General features: G+C 50.8%; 1 protein-coding gene across 7 annotated transcripts in view; it reads right to left on the reverse strand.

Annotated features, from left to right (window-relative positions):
- Nucleotides 1-20723, reverse strand: part of SIPA1L3 (signal induced proliferation associated 1 like 3) — a 257180-nt gene that overhangs the window by 56309 nt on the left and 180148 nt on the right. For all 7 annotated transcript variants that reach the window (XM_070450960.1, XM_070450959.1, XM_070450963.1 and 4 more), the window contains 4 exons: nt 18852-19428; nt 14182-14456; nt 6720-6971; nt 5813-5950 (listed from right to left, as the gene is read on the reverse strand). In XM_070450960.1, coding sequence (XP_070307061.1) covers nt 5813-5950; nt 6720-6971; nt 14182-14456; nt 18852-19428 — 1242 coding nt within the window. The remainder of the gene's footprint in view (nt 1-5812; nt 5951-6719; nt 6972-14181; nt 14457-18851; nt 19429-20723) is intronic.

Raw genomic sequence — 20723 nt, forward strand, 5'->3', positions numbered from 1 at the left:
GGACCAGGGATCGAACCCACGTCTCCTGCACTGGCAGGTGCATTCTTTATCACTGAGCCACCAGGGAAGCCTTAAGAGTTTTTTTTTTTTTTTTTTAACAGCTAATTTTTTTCTTTTTTTGGGCTGTGCTGTTTTTTCCAGTGGTCATGTATGGATGTGAGAGTTGGACTGTGAAGAAAGCTGAGCACCGAAAAAACTGATGCTTTTGAACTGTGGTGTTGGAGAAGACTCTTGAGAGTCCCTTGGACTGCAAGGAGATCCAACCAGTCCATCCTAAAGGAGATCAGTCCTGGGTGTTCATTGGAAGGACTGATGCTGAAGCTGAAACTCCAGTACTTTGGCCACCTCACGCGAAGAGTTGACTCATTGGAAAAGACCGTGATGCTGGGAGGGATTGGGGGCAGGAGGAGAAGGGGACAAAAGGATGAGATGGCTGGATATCATCACCGACTCGATGGGCATGAGTTTGAGTAAACCCAAGGAGTTGGTGATGGACAGGGAGGCCTGGCGTGCTGAGATTCATGGGGTCACAGAGAGTCGGACACGACTAAGCGACTGAACTGAACCGATGCAGCATGCAGGATTCTAGTTCCCCGAGTAGGGATTGAACCTCTGCCCCCTTCAGTGGAATCGTGGAGCCCTGACACTGGACTGCCAGGGAAGTCCCTGAGGCAGACGTTTTACATGTGAGCAAACCTAGGGGCAGAGAGGTGAAGACCCTGGCCCACACCACATGGCTGATTAAGTACAGGCCCTCTTGTCTCCCTGTAAATCTAAGACGGGCTACAGGACAGGTTCAGTCTATGAGGGTCTCGGAGTTCCTGAAAACCTGATGAATCTGGCAGGTCAAGGCCCGCAGGAGAAGACAGCAGGAGACAGAGGAGTCCAGAAGGGGGAAACGTCTGTGGCTGGGTTGGAATGCCTGGCTTGGGTCCCACAGGCTCCAGGATGTCAACTGTGCGACAGGAAACAGGGAAAGGAGCTGAGGCCAAAGGCCACTGGGGCAGCCCAACCTGCTCCAGGGCCTCCTAAGGCTGGCTGGTGACCAGCCACGAGAAACACTTGGGGGGTTCAGGGGCTGAGGTATGCTAGGAATGTTTGGCAGGACTTGGAACCTGGCTGGCGGTCAGAGATGAAAAATACTGAGACCACAGAGAGCAGCATCAGGGAGCCCTGGGGAGAGAGGGATGGGCTGGGAGGAGCTGGAATCTGAGGGGAAAGAGTGTTTTCTACTTGCCAATGCCAGAGAGCCTGAAACACAGAATCACAGCCACCAAGTGTCACTGTGGGGGTGGGGGCTGCTGCAGGGACCATTCCTGTGGACAGGCAAGAGGAGAGCTCTGGGTCAGAGTTGGTCCCTCAGAATCACATAGGCCCAGGTTCCTGGAAAAGTGATCCCGCCCAAGTGGATCCACTTTGTTGAGCCTCAGTTTTCCCTCTCCCTCTGTAAAATGGGACATGCTACCCACCTCATGGAATTGATAGAAACAACTCACTGAGATCATGTATATAGCTCAACGGGACAGTCCAGAGAACACAGAAACAGAACCTCACAAATGTGCCCAGTTGATTTCCCCTTCCAATGAGCTTTTGCTTTAAGGAGCAAAGCAGGACAGTGGAAGAGAAGGAGCCTTTTCAATAAATGGTGCTGGACACTGGCAGGCAAAAAAAGGAATCTCAACCTAAACCTTTCACCCTATGAAAAAATTAGCTTTAAAAGATTAACTCAAAGTCAACCATGGACTTAAATGCAAAATATAAAACAATAAAAATTTCTTAGGAGGGGAATTCCCTGGTGGGTCGGTGGTGAAGATTACTGCAAGGGGCATGGGTTTGATCACTGGTCGGGGAACTAGGATCCCAACATGCCAAGTGGTGCAGCTAAAAAAAAAAAAAAAGGAAAAACTTCTAGGAAAAAAAGTCTTCAGGACTCGGGACTAGGAGAGTTCTAAGATTTAACACCAAAAGCAGGATCCATAAAGGGAAAACAATTGTAATTTGCATCTCACCAAAATTAAAAAGAAAGATTCTGTTAACAAGATGAAAAGACAAACTAATGACTGATGGGAGGAAGTATTTGCAAACCGCAGAGCTGACAAAGGACTTACGTCTAGTATATACAAACACTGAAACACAAAAGATGTTCAACATCATTAGCCACTGGAGAAATGCAAATTAAAACCACAATGAGCTATCATCACACACCTATGAGAATAGCTAAAGTGAAAAGTGGCGAAGACACCAGATAGTGATGAGGCCAGGGAGAAACCGGATGACTCACAGCTTGCCAGTGGGAATGTACAATGGTACGACCACTCTGGAAAATAGTTTGGCAGTTCTTTTTAAAACTAAAAATGGACTTACCACACATTATGCAATTGTATTCTTTTCTTTTTTTTCCTAAACACTTTTCTACACACAATACAGAATGGTCAGCACACCCTTTCACTGAAATAATAATGCTCTCAACTTGTTGAGTAAGTAGCACTTGGAGAAACATCTCCCCACACTCCCCCAGGTTTACTGAGGTGTGACAAATAAAATCATAATACACTTAAAGTTGTACAATGTAATGATTTAATATATGTATACACTGTAAAATGATTACCACAATCACCACATCTAACATCTCAAATAGTTATCTTTCTTTGGGGTGAGAATGTTTAAGATCTACCCACTTAGCAGATCTTAACTGTACAGTACGGAATTAACTACAGCCAACCACGTGACACGTGAAATCCTCAGAACTTATTCATCTTATAACTCAAAGTTTGTGCCTTTTGACCAACATTGTCCCATTGCCCCCACCCCCAAGTAACTACCATTCTATCTACTCTGTTTCTTTGAGTTTGACTTTTTTTCATTCCACATGTGATACTGCACAGTATTTGTCTTTCTGATTTATTTCACTGAACATAATGCCTTTAAGGTTCATCCACATTATTGCAAATGGCAGGATTTCCTCTTTTTATGGTTGAATAATATTCCATTGTGTATACTACACCACATTTCCTTTATCCATTCATCTGTCAACAGACATTTAGGTTGTTTCTATATTTTGGCAAGCAACTGCATTCTTGGGCATTTATTGCAGAGAAGTGAAAACTTATTTTCATGCATGTTCAGAGCATGAATATTTGCACAGCCCAAATCCAGAAAGTACCTGAATATTCATCAATGGTACCACACCACCGAATACAACTTGGCAATAATAAGGATTTGACTATAGATACAGGCAAAAATGTGGATGACTCTCAACTGAGAGAAAAACAATTACAAAAGGGCACATACTGTGTGATTCCTTTTATATAGCATTCATGAAGTAAGAGACCCAGAAAAGATTACTGGTTGCCAGAGGGATGGGGGAGGGGATGAGTGTGGCTATAAAGGGATAGCCAGAAGGAGTTTCATGGTGATGGCCCAGTTGAGTCTTAACTGTGGACAAAACTCCACACTGCTACACACACACAGGTAATTGGTGTATTCTGAATAAGCACTGTGGATTGTACCAATGTCAACTGATTTGATATTGTATCAGTTATACAAGATGTTAACATTTGGAGAGGCTGGGTGAAGGATTCAAGGAGGGCTCTATACTTGTTTCTTTTAAACTTCTTGTGAATCTAAAATTATTCAAATAGTTTAAAAGCAATAAGATAGGAGGGGGGACAACCAGGACTTTAGGGGGAAAAAAAAGCTCCTTGGAATTACCAATAGCATCATCCCCACCACCTCTATTCTAGGCTGATGGCTCCATGCCAACTGCCACTTCTAGCCTCAGCCACTGTTGCCACCCAGGTGCCCCCACACCTCAGACCCCTCTCCATTCCTCCTACATTCCACACCGTTCTGCTTACTGATGTCTGTGGCCTCTGCTCTGTCTGGAATGACTTTCTCCCTCTTCTCTGTGGCAAACTCCTATTCATCTCTCAAAGTCCTATTCAGATACCACCTGCTCTGGGTAGCCAGCTTAGACCTAGGGTTGGGCTGAGCTCACTCGTTCAAGGCCTGAGTCTATCAGAGCTCTTGGCAGAGTGTGCATCCCTTCTGAGACCTTCTCTCACCATAGCAGGTGCTGATAACAGGAACCCCTGGGCTAAGTATCTCAAATATTTCTCCTGACACCCGCAACACAGAGGGCTCTTGGGATCCACTGCAGTTGAGAGCTGAATGGTGGCTACCAGAAGATGAGAGTATGTTTCCCCCAATTTTACAACAGAGGCTTATAATCAAGCAGTGGTTTAGTGTGGTAGCTCTCGAAGTGTGTTCCCTGGGCTGGCAGCCTTGGAATCGCATGTCCTACCCTAGTCCTACCAAGCTGGAAACTCAAGGGTGAGGCCCAGTCATCGGTATTTTAACAAGTCCTCCCTCTGGGTGAGTCTGAGGCATGCTATTTAAACTAACTCACTTACTCCATCCTTTCATCAAATATATACCAAGGATCTACCAGCCCTGAGCTGTGTGATGGTGCTCCTAAGAAGAAAAGTGTTATACATTGGAGAGCAGCAAGCCTGTTCATGCACACATGCATGAATATGCATGCACACACACTTCCCTGGGCTAACAGGATGGAGAGGACTCAAGGCCATCGTCAGGAAAAGACAAATGGAAGTGAAAGGCACAGGGGGCAGCATGTCACTGTATGGGAGGTGGGGGTACAGGGAAGGCTTCCTGGAGGAGCATCAGCACTCACGCTGGAAGAGTGGATAGGAGTCTGTGGGGGGTGAAGATCATGAAGAACTTCCGGGTGGAGGGAAGAACACAGGGAGGAATCTGAAAAGCACACAGCCTGTCTAGGAGATCAGAAGTGGCTGGGGTCTACGGCCATACCACCCTGAACTCGCCCCACCTTGTCTGATGTCGGAAGCTAAGCAGGGATGGGCCTGGTTAGTACTTGGATGGGAGAAGGGGCTCGGGAGGCTGATGTGCAGGGCACTGCACGAGGCTGGAGAGGCAGGGGAGGGGCCCCAGTGGCCACACTGAAGCGTGGAGGCTGCGTCATGAGAGCTCTGGGACACGTGGGGGTGGGGTGTGGAGCAGGGGATAGATGTGGCCAGACAAAGACCCCCTGGCAACTGAATGGGGGGTGGACTAGAGGAGGTGGCACGGAGGCTGGGGGCTCAGGGAGGTGGCCAGGGCAGCGCACTGGGGAAAGGAGCAGGGGGCGGGCGCAGAGATGCTCAAGAGGTTGAAGGGATGGGCTACAGCAGAGGGAGGGGGGAGGGGAGGCATCCAGGATGAGATGCACGGCTCTGGCCCGAGGACAGGGGAGTGGTGTGGCCACCCCTCAGACAGGTACCCCAGGGGAGAAGGAAGGTTCAAGGGCACTGGAGTGGAAGGCCTCCGGAGAGTAAGCTAGAGAAACTGGGTTTATTCCAAGGGCACAGGGAGCCAGGCAGGAGTTGGGAAGATCCCCTCGGCTGCCAGACTGGGGAAGGGGACAGGACTGAAGTCTGACTGGCCCTGAAAACTGGGTAATGCTGGGGGCCTGGTGTGGGGGGAGCACGGGCTGGAGGCAGATACCAGCTGCGTTGCAAGGGGTGTGCTCAGACAAGAGATTCAGGCATTGAGAAAAATGGCAACTTAAATGCTGCTGTGATGACCAGCAGGGCACGTCCTGGCCAGGTTGGCTTGGCCCCACATCCTAACACACACAGCCCTCCATCCCAGCGGGCCTCTGAGGACCCTGGGGAATCCAGGAGCCCCATAAAATGGCAAATAAACCTGTATGTCAGGTAAGTGCATCTTCCGAGGAAGAAGGATGCTGGCTTTCATCAGATTCCTTAACGGGAAAGAGAGAAGAGAGTCTGACCTTTCTGGGGATGGCTTGTATCTCGCGTAGGTGGCTGAGCCGGGGGTGGAGAAGCTCCCAGAAGGCTGTCGGTAGGGAGGGACTTTGTCGACCCCTGCTGGTGACGCTGTGTAAGGGGTTTCAGGGAAGCTGACAGGCCTGGAACAGAGACAGGAAAGAGGAAGCGGGTGGCTGTGAGCGAGGAGGAGAGCCCGGCCCAATCCTGCGGCCCAGCCACACCCGTGGCCTTCACCTGCTCTCCTCTGAGGGGATGGAGGCAGGGCTGCTGAGCGAAGGGCTGGGGAGGCCAGGACACCCCCTCCCTCCTTCCCACCACAACTGAGCCCACCCCTCAGCATCTGAAGCCTGACAGAGGCTGGACGGGCTACCCACGCCTGGGACAAGACTCTCCTCTGCAAGTTGTATTCTCTCATTTCTTAGAAATTTTTATTTTTTTTAATATATAATATATTCAAAAGCGCTTATCTGTAAGGTACATGCCATCATAATAAAAGAAACTACCTGAAGTTACCACCCGACCCGAGAGCTAGAACGGGAGCCATGAGTACCCATGGGTGGGCTCCTCCGTGCCCCACTTCCCTGTCTCCCCCAGAAGTAATCACTCTCCTAAAGTTTGTGCTTATCAGTCCCTTGACCTTTAAAACAAATATATGGTTTTAATCACACATAGTAGGGTGGATTTCCAACCGCAGGCGCTGAGCGCCCCAGCTATGTCCACGCTCCAGAGGCTCATAAGGCAAGTTTAAGGCAAGGAGGAAGGGAGGGGCAAGAGAATGAGAAGGTAAGGGAGAGGAGGAGACCGGACAACAGGGGGAGGAGAGAGAAGAAGGCAGCGGACTCAAGGAAGGAGGGAGGTGGGGGCTGGGCTGGCACCCCTGGATGGGGTTGGGGGTGGGGGTGTCCTTACCTCTTGCTGTGCAGGGGCTGGGACTCCCGGAAGGGGACCATGGGGGTCTGCTTCGGGGGCCGGCTCAGGGACTGGGCGTGTCCGGGGGTGGCGGGGGCGGCCCACTTGGAGGCCGGGAGAGAGTTGTGGGACGCGGGCCCACTCCACTGCCAGGGAGCATTGCTGCGGTAGGGGGGCCTGCCCCCCGGGGCCAGGCCCTCCGGCTCGGTCTTGGGCTCCGAGGTATTCATATCATATGTTTCCGGCCACCCCCTGGGAAGGAAAACATCGTTACTCAGAAAAGGCCCTGGCCCACCAGCGCGCAGGGCTGCAGCTTTGCAGCCCAGATCTGAACAGTCTTCTATTTTAAAGGCCGAGTGGGGACCCTTCAAACTGGTCTGAAATGGAGCAGCTCTGTGTCCTCAACCCAGACAGGGTCCAGCACAGTGGCCCCGACTGCTGGGCACACTCTACTCCATCTCCCCATCTCCTCCTCTTCCTCTCTCCCTGTCTCTCCCTTCACCTGACCCAGGCCTCCAGCTGGCCAATGTCCTCCTCAGGCTGGCTCGGCCCCCCCGCCTTCCCTTGGCAGTACTCAGGGCCAGAAAGGCGGATGCCCTCGGCATCAAAGGACAGTATCTGCCTTGTTCCAAAGAAGCTCAAAGGCAGCTGGAAGAGGAGCAGGTGACCTACTTTGCAGGGTGGTTAGGAAAAAAAAAAAGGCACGAAAAATCCAGAACCTTGAAATAGATGCAGAACGGCCTGTGACTCCCCCTAGACCAGGCTGACACACACACTGCAATGTTCCTGGCTCAGGGCGGGGGGCTCCGCAGGCTGGGCTGGAGTCCTCCACCTCCACTGCAGTGCAGCATGGGAGGGGGCTCTGAGCCCGAGCAGGGGGCTGTGCTCACAAAACCCACCTCTCAGCAGCTGTGGGAGCCGAGCTGGTAGGAGCCCTGGGCCTGGAAGCTATCAGGACCACACTAAGCCAACCCTCTGGGGTTCTCCTGAGCCCCCTGGAGCCCAGGGCACTTTCAGGGTCACCCGGTAAAAGATCTGGTGGTCGTGGTGGCTGTGGACCCAGGTCATGTCTGCTAAGGAGGCATCAGAAAGTGACCCAGGAATGGGGCACCTGGGCCAGACACACAGTGCCCTCGGCAGCACTGGAGCTGGAGCTGATATTCAGTAGCGCCTTCCAGCAGCTTCTCTGGATCAGTAGGTGCCCATGCCTCAGCAGGTGCCAGGTGAGGAATGACAGCATACTAACACCTAACAGGACCTGCAGATCTGCCAGGCCCAGGTGGAGGTGGTACCACCATGGACCCGCTGCTCCTGCCTGCCTAGCTTCTACACTCCCTTCTCCTGAGAACAGGTCTGTGTGCACTGGGTGGGGTGGATCCCACTTCCTGGCTCCAGGTATGAGCATGTGACCCAGGCCAGCAAATAAGAAGCGCTTCTTTGAGATGACAGGCACAGGATTGTCAGGTGCCCCAAGCTGAGCCAATCAAAGACAGTGAGCATCAACTCTGGAACTGCTGCGAGGTGGGGGGTGGGCAAGGGTCGGGGGTAGGTGGTAAGAAAAGGATCTATTTCACTGAGCTGCTGAGCTGGGGAGACCTAAGCTGGCGCTGTGATGAGGAAGAGGTGGCTTGAGAACGATAGCAACGCAGAAAATGAGACAGGTGAGAGAGATTCTTGATGAAGATGTCCAAGACCCTGCATAAAGCCACATTTCAATCTTGCCCTATCTCCCGGTCTTCTTAGGTGCATTAGCCAGTAAAGTCTCTCTATTGCTTCATCTCTGTTGCTGGTTGTTATCAGTAGATACACTGAAGAGAAAAGCAAATTGATGCACAGAGAAGTTAAGTAATCTATCCAAGGTCACACAGCCAGTAAGAGGTAGAAACTGAATTGATTGATTTATCCTTTTTTTTTTTTTTCTTTTTTTGGCTGTGCCGTGTGGCTTGTAGAATTTTAGTTTCCTGACCAGGGATTGAACCCATGTCCTGGCAGTGAAAGCACTGGATTACCAGGGAATTCCCAGAAACTGGACTTAAAGATAGTAAGCTGACCCGAAAGCCCACAACTTTAACCACCATATACACTAGCTCACTGGGACAGTGGTTTGGGAGCCAGTGGGTAGATTCCGTGGGCCCGTGACTTCTGCCCCTGTTACTGACAGCTCCACCTTTGGCCAAGAGTCCCTGGGCATGACCTCAAAGAGGGAAACAATCATTGGAGGGCAGCACAGAGTGACGGAGAGCCCGGGCTCCGCAGGCAGACAGCTGGTTCAGATCACAGCTCTGCTGCTTATGGCCCATGTAGCCTTGGGTGCAGGAGTTTCCTTCTCAGAGCCTGTTTCCTCATCCGCAAAATGGGGGTGGTAGCAAGCCTCCTGGCTCATGCCAAGTGCTTAACACATATGAGCTGTTGCTGTGGTCACCTTCTCCAGCTGATTCTGTGGACTCTGCATGCCATTCCCACAAGCTCAAAAGCTGAAGCCTTCTTTCCATTTTCTGAAGTCCAGCCACACCCACCTGGGGGCTCTGGAACAAATTCTTTCCCTGTGATCCATCAGCATCTAGATTACCCCGAGTGCTCAGTAAAGGAAAGCAGATGCCTGGGCCCATCTTAGCTCCTCTGAATCACAGTCCTCTTTGAGGCGGGGCCCAGGAAGCTGCATTTTACCAAGTTGCCAGGGATGATGCTGACACGAGAAAGTTTAAGAAGCTCCTTTCATGGATCCAGTTTTGGGATTGTTTTTAAAAATTAAAGTGTTATTAGACGACATCTCTGTCCACCAGTTACACTCACCAGAAGCACCCACAGCCGCCAGGTTTTTACATATTCTTGACTCACTGCATTTTCTGTAAACAATCAATTACTACTCCATCACATGGGTGACCTGGGATTTACTTAGCCAGTCTCCTATGGCTGGACACCTAGGTTTCTTCTAGTCTTTTGCTCGACCAACAATGCCACACAGAGTCCCTCTCCAGCCTCTCAGCCATGCGCGGAAGATGCCTGGTGATGGATGCCAGGTTTGCAGACCACTTTTCCTATCTGCCTCCTCTTTGATTCCCAGTAGCCTAGTTTCTGGAGGCCATGGGGACTCCTTTCTCTTTCTCCAACTCACTCACTTGTGGGGTTTTCAATTCCCCTTCTCAGGGAGGAGCACCCCCTCCCCCTTCAGATGTCTTGAATCCAAATCAAGGGCCAAAGGCGTCCTGGATCAGCTTCCCCATCAGGCAGGACAGTGAGAGGAGCCTGTACAAACATGCCAGGTCACCATGACACACCGCACCAGGGGCTCTGGGACGTCCCTCCAGGCTACCGGGCCCACCTGGGCAGGGCTCACTAGAGAACCACAGCCTCATGGTCTGGGGGTGTGAGTATGACCCGCTCTACTCTATGCAGTGTCTGAAGAGCCTGGGGTCCAGACCCAGGCCCTACAGAGCCTGGCTGGTGGCAGGGAGAATGGCTGGGCTCATCCTGGCGTGCTGCCCCTCAGAGCTTATCGTGACACCCGGGCTAGGAGGCCAGGGTCATAACAAGAGGCTGGAGGAACCGCAGAGCTGGGGTATCAGCTCTGCAACTGAGGTCAGCCAGACCCCTCTGTGCTTGAAGAACCACACACACCACACAAGTCCCCACCCACACCTGCCCCGTCTCGGTGGCCGCCTTGTAAAGGGAGCTGGATGAGAGATTTCCTCCTAAACAGGGCAGGAAGTGGAACCCGTCTGTCTGGTCACACCCTCCTTGGCCTCGTCTCCCCAGAACTGGATAAGGGAGCCTGCAGATGCTGCCTTTCACCCGGCTGGTCCCTACCTGCAGGTCCAAGGACATTTGTGTGGCCTCTGGTGCTCCCGAGCTTTGCAAAGTCATAGAACAGGCGGGCTGCTACTGTGTGTGTCTCTGTGTGTGTGTCTGTGTATGCAACGAGGCAGAAGGGTTACCTCAGCTTGACTTGCCCCTGCAGAGCTCAGCGAGGTGTGGCCCGGCCTTGGCCCCGGGCAGGGGTGGAGGCGGCCCCGGAAGAGGGCTGGGAGAAGGGGACGCCTGGGGCCTGACTGGAGTCCCAAGGCTAGGGGACTGGTACCTGGGTGGCTAAGCCCTGGGTTGTGGCAGGGTTGAACCCTGCCCAGAACTGTCCCCACCAAGTTCAGAGCAAGCAAGACTCAAGAAGGTGGGAGGGTGCAGCCAGGACTCACATGCCGACAGCTCGAGACTGCTTTGAGAGGCAGCAGAATACACAGAGAGGGGAAACCTGGATTGAGTTCTACTCTGCCACTTAGAGCAAATGAGCCACTCTGCCACTTAGCCACGCAACTCTGCACAAGGCAGTGACCCACTCTGGCTGTCAGTTTTCTGATCTGTAAACGGGGATCACACCAGCCTTGGGAGGTCATGCGTATAAGCTCTCAGTATCCCCTCATCGAGTGCCTTTCTCTTGGCTCGCCTGTTCTAGCCACGTGACCCTCTTTCTGGTCCGTCAACAACCCAAGGGCCTCTTGTTCTTACCCTCCCCTCCCCACGGGGCCTGTCTCTTGGTTCCTTCCCACCCTCAGGCCTGCCCTGACCCCCGAGTCCAACGTCAGGTCCGGCCCTTAATGCGCCTCACACCCAGGACCTCACAGCTGGTGTCCTCTGAGTGCCTCCTACAGGCCAAGTCCTGTCCTGTGTGCTGTGGGCCTCCCCTCCTCCAACCTCACAGCCACCTCTGGGCAAAAGCTCCATTAACGTCCCTGTTTTATAAATGAGGAAACAGGCACAGAGTGGCGGGGACCTTCGCCCAGGGTCACAGTTAATAAGACGAGGAGCTTGGATTCAAACACAGGCAACCTCCCTGCAGGTCTGCCTTCCTGATATGCCCAGTGATTACTGCTTGGACTATGTGAACCATCTCACTGGCTTACTTTCTTATTGGTTGTCTTCCCCAATCCATTCATCAGCCCAGGCCCGGACTGTCCTCTGTGCAGCTGTGCTTCTGGCACTTGAGATGTAGTGATTCTAGAACCACTGTTTCTAAGTCATCGCTGGAGGTTGCTAGGGTACCAATTCATTCTTCTCAGAATCACATCTATCCTGCCTTCCCTGAACAAATTATATCTGAGAGGAATCAAATGGTTGCTGAAGGAATGTTCTTTTTGGAAGAATTCTAGCCAATAAATGAAGAAAGGATTTGCTTGGTGGACTGGTGGTTAAGAATCCGCCTGCCAAGGCAGGGGACGCGGGTTCAATCCCTGGTCTGAGAAGATCCGACATGCTGAGGGGCAACTAAGCCCGTGAGCCCCAACTACTGACGCTGTGCCCCAGAGCCCAGGAGCAGCAACTACTGAAGCTCGCGTGCCCTAGAGCCCGTGCTCCGCAACAAGGGAAGCCACTGCGACGAGAAGCCTATGCACCGCAACTAGAGAACAGCCCCCGCTCATGGCAACTTGAGAAACCTGCTGTGCAGCAACGAAGACGCAGCACAAAGATAGATAAATACATTTTTTAAAAAATAAAGAAGGAAGGATAGAACTGAGGACATCACTTGAGTGTCACCTGTCATGACACAGGGGACCCAGACAAGGATCACAAATGGCTGCTGAGAGCTGAGGGGAAACGTATAGCATTTAGGGTCAGGCTGCCACCCTCGGAACCTTCTGACCACCCCTAGTACACAGGGACAGCCAGATATGTGGTGCCTCCTGATGGGTGTACACCTGGGAAGTGCTGTGACCAAGACAAGTTCAGGGACCTTACTGGCAGTTAAGACTTCGCTTTCCAAGCCAGGGAAGGTGGGTTTGATCCCTGGTTGAGGAACTAAGATCCCACATGCCTCACAGCCAAGGAAGCAAAACATAAACCGGAAATAATATTGTAACAAATCCAATGAAGTCTTTAAAATGGTCCACATCAAAAAAAATCTTAAGGAAAAAAAACAAAAGGAAATTCAACCAGAATCCAATCAAGCTTTTAAGCCGAACTCCAGTTTGCAGGAAATACACGTGCTAGAAGAACAGGTTAAAGGACACCAGGAGAATGCAAGCAGCTAAATCCAGGAAGCGGGAAACTCTGAAAAACAAGTGGCCCGGTTTCCTCCCAAAACAAACCGTAAGAAAAAAAATAAGATTTTTAAAAAAGAGACTCATCAACCAAATGCCACAGGAAAAGCCTGATGAACAGAGCAACTGCTTTTTAAAAATCTCTCTCTGGTACAAAAGAAGTTAAAGATGGATGGGGGAGTTGAGACAGTCTGTTAAATTTTTTAAAGGTCCTGACTGAGTAGAGATACAATCGAAGGAGTGAGACTGCTTCAAATAATCTAAGGGGGAGAGATACGGGATTAAAAAGAAACAAAAACAAAATAAGAACTGGCCACATGTTGACAAATGTTGAAACAGGAGACTCAGCATGCTATTAATATGCTTGAAATATAGGACTTCCCTGGTGGTCCAGGGGTCAAGAATCTGCCTTCCCAAGGCAGGGGATGCAGGTTCGACTCCTGGTTGGGGAACTAAGATGCCATAAGCCAGGGAGCAACTAAGCCCACGCGCCACAACAAACATGCCCTGTGCGGCAACTAAGACCCGATGCCATCAAATAAATAACACTAGAGAAAAATGTTTGAAATATCCCATTAAAACAAAACAAAAAGAAACAAATCCTGCACTGGCTTCCCAGCGAACAAATCTGAAGCTCGGCGCTGTGTCCAGGAAGGGCCCCAGTCTGCCCCCACGCCCAGCCTTGCTCACCAGGCTCCACACCACGCTCCCTGAGCTGCAGGAACTCCCCCCCACAGACGCTGACACTTTGCAGACCCTGCCCTGGCCTGTCCATGGTCTGGGTGCTGCTGACCTGGAAAACCGCATGGCGGCCTCCACCAAGAAGCCTCCCCTGACCACCTGTTAGCCCCTTCTATGACCCTGCTCTTTCTCCTCATAGCTCTTCACTGCCTGGTCCTTTGTTACACACCTATTTAACGACTGCCTGTCAGGACACAAACTCAAGGGAATGGGTGCTTTTATTCTGTTCACTGCTAAATCCTACTCAACACTTCAAATGGAGTGTGTACACAGTATGGGCTCAATAAATATGTGCTGAACAAATGATGAAGCACATTGTTCCTTCAGGCAAGGTCTTTTTTCCCACTATTTTTGGCTATGCCTCGGGGTATACGGGATCTCAGGTCCCCAAGTAGGGATCAAACCCAAGCCCCCTGCAGTGGAAGCGGTCTTAAGCACTGGACCGCCAGGGAACTCCGTCAGGCAAGGACTTGAATGCTATGTGCGACTAAGGAGGGTGCCCACCTCATGGGGCTGTGGTGGGGGCCAGACGGGACAGCACACACATGCAGAGCTTAGACCATGACCGCCTGCAGGAGGGGTTCCACAGATGTTGACCTGGACCCTGACACCATTATCACCACCTGCTGAGGAAGGGTCCCAAGGGCCAGCGCCCAGGGAGCTGCCGACCTCTCCAGGGGGGACAGACTTACCTCCGGGGTGTGCCGTCGTCGAAAGGCGGGATGATGACCACCTTGACGGTGACAGAGGTGCGTAGCAGGTCGATCATCTGGTCGTGGGTCAGTGTGACCACGGCTACCTTGCAGATCTCCACCAGCCGGCTGCCCTGCCGCAGGCCGGCCTGCCAGGCAAACCCATAATCCTCCACCTCGGCCACGGTCCCGTCATACTTCACGTGGAAGCCCAGCTGCCCCAGCCCGTTCCGCCGCAGGGTCATGTCCACAGTCTCCCAGCCATTGGTCATCACCTGTGGGCCACACACAGGGTCCAGTTTCACAAGCTGCTCGGGGGGAGTGGAGGCAGCTCTTGGGGGGAGATTCTGCCCTTTTGAGGCCAAAGACGCCCCCTCTCCCCCTCCACCTTCCCAGGTGATGTCAGGGTACAGGAGCCTGGGCTCCTGACTCATGGAGAAACATGGACACCTCAGAGGCAGCGGTCATGAGTCGTGCTCTCCACATGCCCTCTCCCACCCTCTCTATGGTTGGTGGTCTCTGGAACTTGTTTTGGGCTTTCCAGGTGGCACTAGTGATAAAGAACCTGCCTGCCAATGCAAGAGACATAAGAGACTCGGGTTCAATCCCTGGGTTACGCAGATCCCCTGGAGGAGGAAATAGCAACCCACTCCAGTATTCTTGCCTGGAGAATCCCATGGACAGAGGAGCCTGGAGGGCTACAGACCATGGGGTCACAAAGAGTCAGACACGACTGAAGCAAATTAGCATGCATGCATAAGACTTGTTTTGGCCAATGAGTTGTGAATGGGACTGGCATACTCTGGGCTGGGGCATTTCACTGCCAATTCGAGACCCTCTTCAAGCCTTTGCCCTCTGCCACGGCCACTAGGATTATTCCAGAGAGTGCCTGTTTGGTCAGCTAAGGTCTGTGAGTTCACAGACTCCAGCTCAACCTGAGATGGACACATGGCATGAGTGAGATAAACCTTTGTTGTCTGAAGCCATGATGGATACGGTGACTGTAACCAGAGTAAGCTGGAGAAGCCAGAGACCAGAGACCCTGTGAATTTTTCTAGGCTGGGGGCTCGGCGCCGTATTCTTTACTCCAGGACCTCATTCTGTAAGGCAAAAACCCCTTTTGAACCTCCGCCTCAGACTGTCCCCCATCCTGAAGCCAAGCAGACCATACAGGGAGGGCCTTCCTTCTGATTTATTCCCTTCTTCCTGTGGGAGACTTATGCCATGCTAACTATGACCACAGACAGGATAAGCCACTGAACAGAACACCTAGAGCTTCAGCATATCCTGAGGGATTCCCTTCTCTTCTTGGAATAAAAAGATTAACTTAATAAGCCGGAGCTGTTAACCAAGTTACATCAAGATCTGCCTGCCTGAAAACTGCCTTAAGGAAAGCATCTGTGTAATGGTTGACATCTTCTGTGAGAAGGCATTCCCTGGGTAGAAATGATGCTATCTGATGTACTTTTAGAGCTGCACAGTAAGAATCTCATGTCACAAGCCACGCTGCGCAATCATACACTTACACACGTATCCACACACACAAAAATATTCTTTGCAGTCCACACAGACGTTCCCAAGTGTGGGCAGCAAGAAGCGAGTGTGGATGGTGAAGGACTTACCTGAAGATGTAAACACATCTGTTCCTGGCTAGTCTGGATAGTGAGAATTTGGGAGGTGAGGAAACATGTGAAACTGGGACAAGGCTCCATGAGACCAAGTGCCTCCTCAGTGCGTCATTCTTTTTTACCCTGTCTTTGAAAACTGCCTACTGAGATCCAGTAATTGATTTCATGGCCCAACATGTTTACAAGTCAATAAGGAATTACTATTCATTTTCTATATATAATAGGCAAAAGTTATTTTTCAGAGGCTGTATGTTCTAGAGATAAACATTTACACATTTACTGATGAAATGACAGGATATCTAGGATTTGTTTCAAAATTATCAGTGGAAGGGAAGGGAGAGAGGGAAAGGGAGAAACAAGATGGGCCCCAGGCTGATAACTACGGAAGCTGGTGATAAGACTAGGGGTTCACAATGTGAGTTTCTCTACTTTTGCGTCTGTTTGAAATTTTCCAAGATTAAAAAGTTAAAACAAATTTGTCTGAAAGGAAAGTCTACAGTTTAGTGCCTCAAAAGAGAAACTCATGACTGGCTTCATCCCAGACCATAGCCACCGCTTTGGGAGTCAAAACGCTTCTTCCCTTTGAAGTTCATCACCCTTGTGTCCCGTGAACTGAGTTAATAATAGTATCTCCCTCACTGGGTTTTGGGAAGAAGAAATGCAAGGCTGTGCAAGGCTGCAAGGAGTCAGATGACTGGCCCTGTGAGTGGCCACTCTTGCTGTCACCACAGACAGCAGGCATGCGTGCACGCAGTCCACGGTCACTGAGCGTCTGCTGCACATGAGACGCTGGTCCAGGCACTGAGGACGCAGCAGACATGCAAAAACACACACCAGACGGTGGTAGGCGCTGCTGTGAAGTTAAAGCAGGGGCAGTGGGCGGGATAAGCTCAAGGCCAGGCTGTGGAGGGGGTTTTTACAATTCTGGATAACAAGGCCTCACTGATAGGTGACCTTTGAATAAACACATGCAGAAGGGGAGGGAGGCATGTGGGGATGAAGAACGTGTTCCAGCGAGAGGGCAGAGGCAGTGCAAAGGCCCTGAGGCTGACTGCCTGACAAGCCCACTCTGGACATAGAAGTCTGTGTTCTTGGAGCAGAGAGAGTAATGAAGAGACAAGAGTGACAGCCAGCCAGGCCATGTAGGGCCTCACGGGCCACCATAGGAACTGGGCTTTTACCTAGGATGAGCTGAGGAGTTTGAGCACAGCAGGCACAAGATCAGATCCCTCTGACAACCTTCCCGAGAACAAACCCCAGGGAAGCAAGCAAGGAGGCAAAGGAGACCAGTGAGGAGGCTACTGGACAGGCCAGGAGGGGCTGCAGAAGGGGCAGGGGTAGTAGAGTCTGCCTTCGGGGGGTGGAGCCGACAGACTGGACGTCGGTATGCGAGACAGAGGACTGAGGCTGGTGCTGAGGCTTACTCATGATTCCACTCATGCGAGGGGCCTGTTCTCTGATCAGACAGGAGAACCCCGGGAGGCAAGGGCAATGAAATCAGGAGCTTGTTCTTAGACATGTTGACTTTCACATGTTGAGTTGTAGTTAGTCGAGTAAGCAGTTAGTCGTTAGTCTCAAGTGTGGGCATAAGTAGGTTTTGGAGTCAGAAAAATCTGGATTCAGATCCCAGTCTGCCACCTACTGGCTGTGTGACCTCTCTGAGCGGAATGGGGATAAAAACAGTGCCTACACTCCACAGGGTGGGTGGAGGGCTGTGAGATCATCGCTCATGAGCACACAATCAGGGGTCAATCATCTTATTCAGCTAATCGACTAATCAGCATTTAATAACCACCATAAGCAAGTGGGCAAAACAGAGGCCCTTGTTCACGGACCTCACATCCTAATGGGAAATCTACACACTAGCTGTTGCTGTAGTTTAAGGTGGGACATGAAGTTTGGAGTCAGGGAAGCTGAAAGCTAGTCTTTTACTAATCCCACCTGAACTCAAAGAATGAGTGCAAAAGCCGAGAAGGGTGAAGAGAACTGGCTGTGATCCTGGCCTCTGGAGATCACAGCCTCCTACGTCAGGCCAGCTTGCCTGGGCAACATAACTCATCCAGTCCTTAAAACTTTCGTATGATGTAGGATGATCACTGTTCCCATTTTTCAGATGGGAAAACTGAGTCACCCAGTGCTTAAGTAACGTGGTGAGGTGACACAGCTGGTATGTGGCAGTGCTGGGACTTGAAGCCAAGTCTTCTGACTTGAGAACTTGTGTTGTTAACTCCTGTGATATACTGCCTTCTCTATTTCATGCCTGACATTCTGTTAAACCCGCTGAGAGCCAATCACTGACCACAGCGTTCCTTCACCCAGGGCTCTGAGGTAGCCTTAGTACTTCTTAGCCCAACACTTCCAACAACCATTACCAACTAAACTGGCATCTGACTTGAAACCAATCTGCGACCTTTGGTTTGGCAGCTGTCTGAGCCTGAGGTGCCAAGAGGTCAGGGTAAGATTTTTTAATCTAGACTGTGAGTCTCTGTTCTTTAACAAAGAATGTTAAATCACTTACATTTATTGTGATTACTGACGTGGAATTATTCCTGCCACATAATTATGGGTTTTTTTCTTATGCTTTTTTTACACCCCCACCCCCAATATCCTGCTTCCACCCCTGTATTTTAAAGGTCTGGAAGTCTTCCATTCTGTTGAGTTGGCCAAAAAGTTCATTCGGTGTTTTGTCAGAAGGTACAGAAAAACCCAAATGAACTTTTTGGCCAATCCAATATTTTAATTCTTCTAGAAAATATCCTTACATTTTTAACATGAGTTTAAACATCTAGAGTGAGTAAATAAGCCTCTTGTCCTCTCAAGGTTATGACACGGAGAGCCTCAGATCTTTGGCCCAAGCCTTCCTCAGGGAGAACCCAGGCTGCAGAACTCACTAGATCCCTGGTATGTAGTGACAATTCTGATTCTCTTGGGGCCGATGAGTATCCTGGCCCAACTGACTGGGCTCAGGGAGGCACTTCAGTGGTTCCTAAGGCCTTTGCCAGACCACAGAACTGCTGCACCTTGAGGGTCTCTCTCCCTTACCTTCAGTCTCTGGACAATTTCTCTTATGTCCTCCACAGAACCCTCAGAGGCCTTGAGGAAGATGTGGTCCCCTCGCCCGTAGAAGATTTTGATTGTCGAGGAGTCTGGGGTCCAGCCGATGACATCCCCGCAGTAGCAGTTGAACACCACTTCCTTAGTGCGTAGGTCTAGGAGCACCACAAACTCGTTGGAAATTCCCAAAATGCAGTCTATCTCTACACCCTGCGCATAGTCCTCGGCCGCCACCCTCCAGGCGATGGCCCCGGCGCTGAGCTGCTCGGCGCCTGCCCGGGCTTTTGTCTTCTCCTTCTTCTTGGAGGTCAGGGAGATGAGGTTGAACTTGCCAGTGGAGTCAATGGGTGTGTTGGAGACACAGTTTTCCGCCAGGTCCTTGAGGTACTCCTGGCGGGTCCTGGTGGCCATGGTGTGGAACTTGTCAGACTTGTGCGCAGCGTTCTCGGCATTAATCACCTTGGCCAGCAAGAAGTCTCTGAAGACGTCAGATTTTCGGAATGTGGTTCCGCTGGGGATCGGGGGGCCGAAAGGAGGAGCGTCTTTGGATCGGGTCACTGCCATACTGAGGAGGGAGAAATTATTTAGATGGTGGAAAGAAAGGCACTTGAGAGTCCCTTTAGAAAGAAAATACACGATCAAAAAGAGGAGTTTCCTTTCTAAGAAAGGAAGTCTACATCTAATAAGTTGCCAGCTGACTAGACTGGAAACAAGAAAGTCTTAGGGCACACATATGCGTTCTCACTTCCTATGCAGCAGATGTCACAACATCTACTGATATTCAAAGGATAATTTTGCTAGTGAAGAAGGAATTCATAGGGCCTGGACTCAATCTGAGGCCTGTCCGTGCTGATCGTGCTTGGCCACCTCTCCAGTGGACTCTGAACTCTCTGCTTAGTGCCTGTGGGAACGACAATGGAAGGAGAAGACCCCCTCTGGACAGGGGAACCTTGAAGATCCTATCCAGGTTACTCATCACCTAAGAGAAAACATACCATAATCACCCCTGCCTCTGGACAGGTCATAAATTTTTTCTATGTATCTATCAGGATGTAATCACAGGCTTATCGATTATTAACTGGTTGGAACGTGACCACGGGCTTACTGATTATTAACTGTCTGGAATGTAACTGCGGGCTAATTGATTATTAACTGTTTGAACACATAACACGTGAATGATGGGGCTATTGTAGTTGTATTTACCCTTCCTTTGTTTATGTAAGTTTCAAGGAATTTGGGGTGGTGGGTTTGGACACGTATACATGGGGTATAAAAGATTTTCACAAATGCTGGTTGGGGTCCTTGGCTAAGAGGAGACTCTGCCTTGGGCCCGCCGGTGTAATAAACTGCACTCCACTATCTGCATTGTCCTTCTGAGTGAGTTTGTTTCCCGGAACGCGTGGCTATAACACTAGCACTGTTCAACTTCAGTTATTCTTGTTTTACATACATACACAGGCTTGTGGTAAATTATAGTTTTGCAAAGATTCATCCCTTCCTCTTTACCTTTATGGACAGGTACATCCTCGCCCTGTTGATCCTAAGCTTGGTCATGAGATTTGACTTGGCTAATGGCATTCGAGCAATGGCACACACGTGCATGTGCGCCAGGCCTGCCTCCTATGTACCTGCCCTCACCATGAGGTGAACATGCTCTGGGGTCTACTGGTCCAGGAGAATGAGGGTGCCTGGAGCAGACATGCAGCCAGGGCCAGCCAGGCCTCAGCCAACCTGCGGATGAGTAAGCCAAGAAGAAATGATGTCTGTGAGCCTCTGACTTTCGGGGTGGTTCGTTAAGCAGTGTTACTAGAGCAAAATCAGACTGATACGGAACATTCTGTGATTTACTTCTTTCAGACA

Source organism: Odocoileus virginianus, chromosome 20 (genome assembly GCF_023699985.2).
Source record: "Odocoileus virginianus isolate 20LAN1187 ecotype Illinois chromosome 20, Ovbor_1.2, whole genome shotgun sequence".
Classification (NCBI taxonomy): domain Eukaryota; kingdom Metazoa; phylum Chordata; class Mammalia; order Artiodactyla; family Cervidae; genus Odocoileus; species Odocoileus virginianus.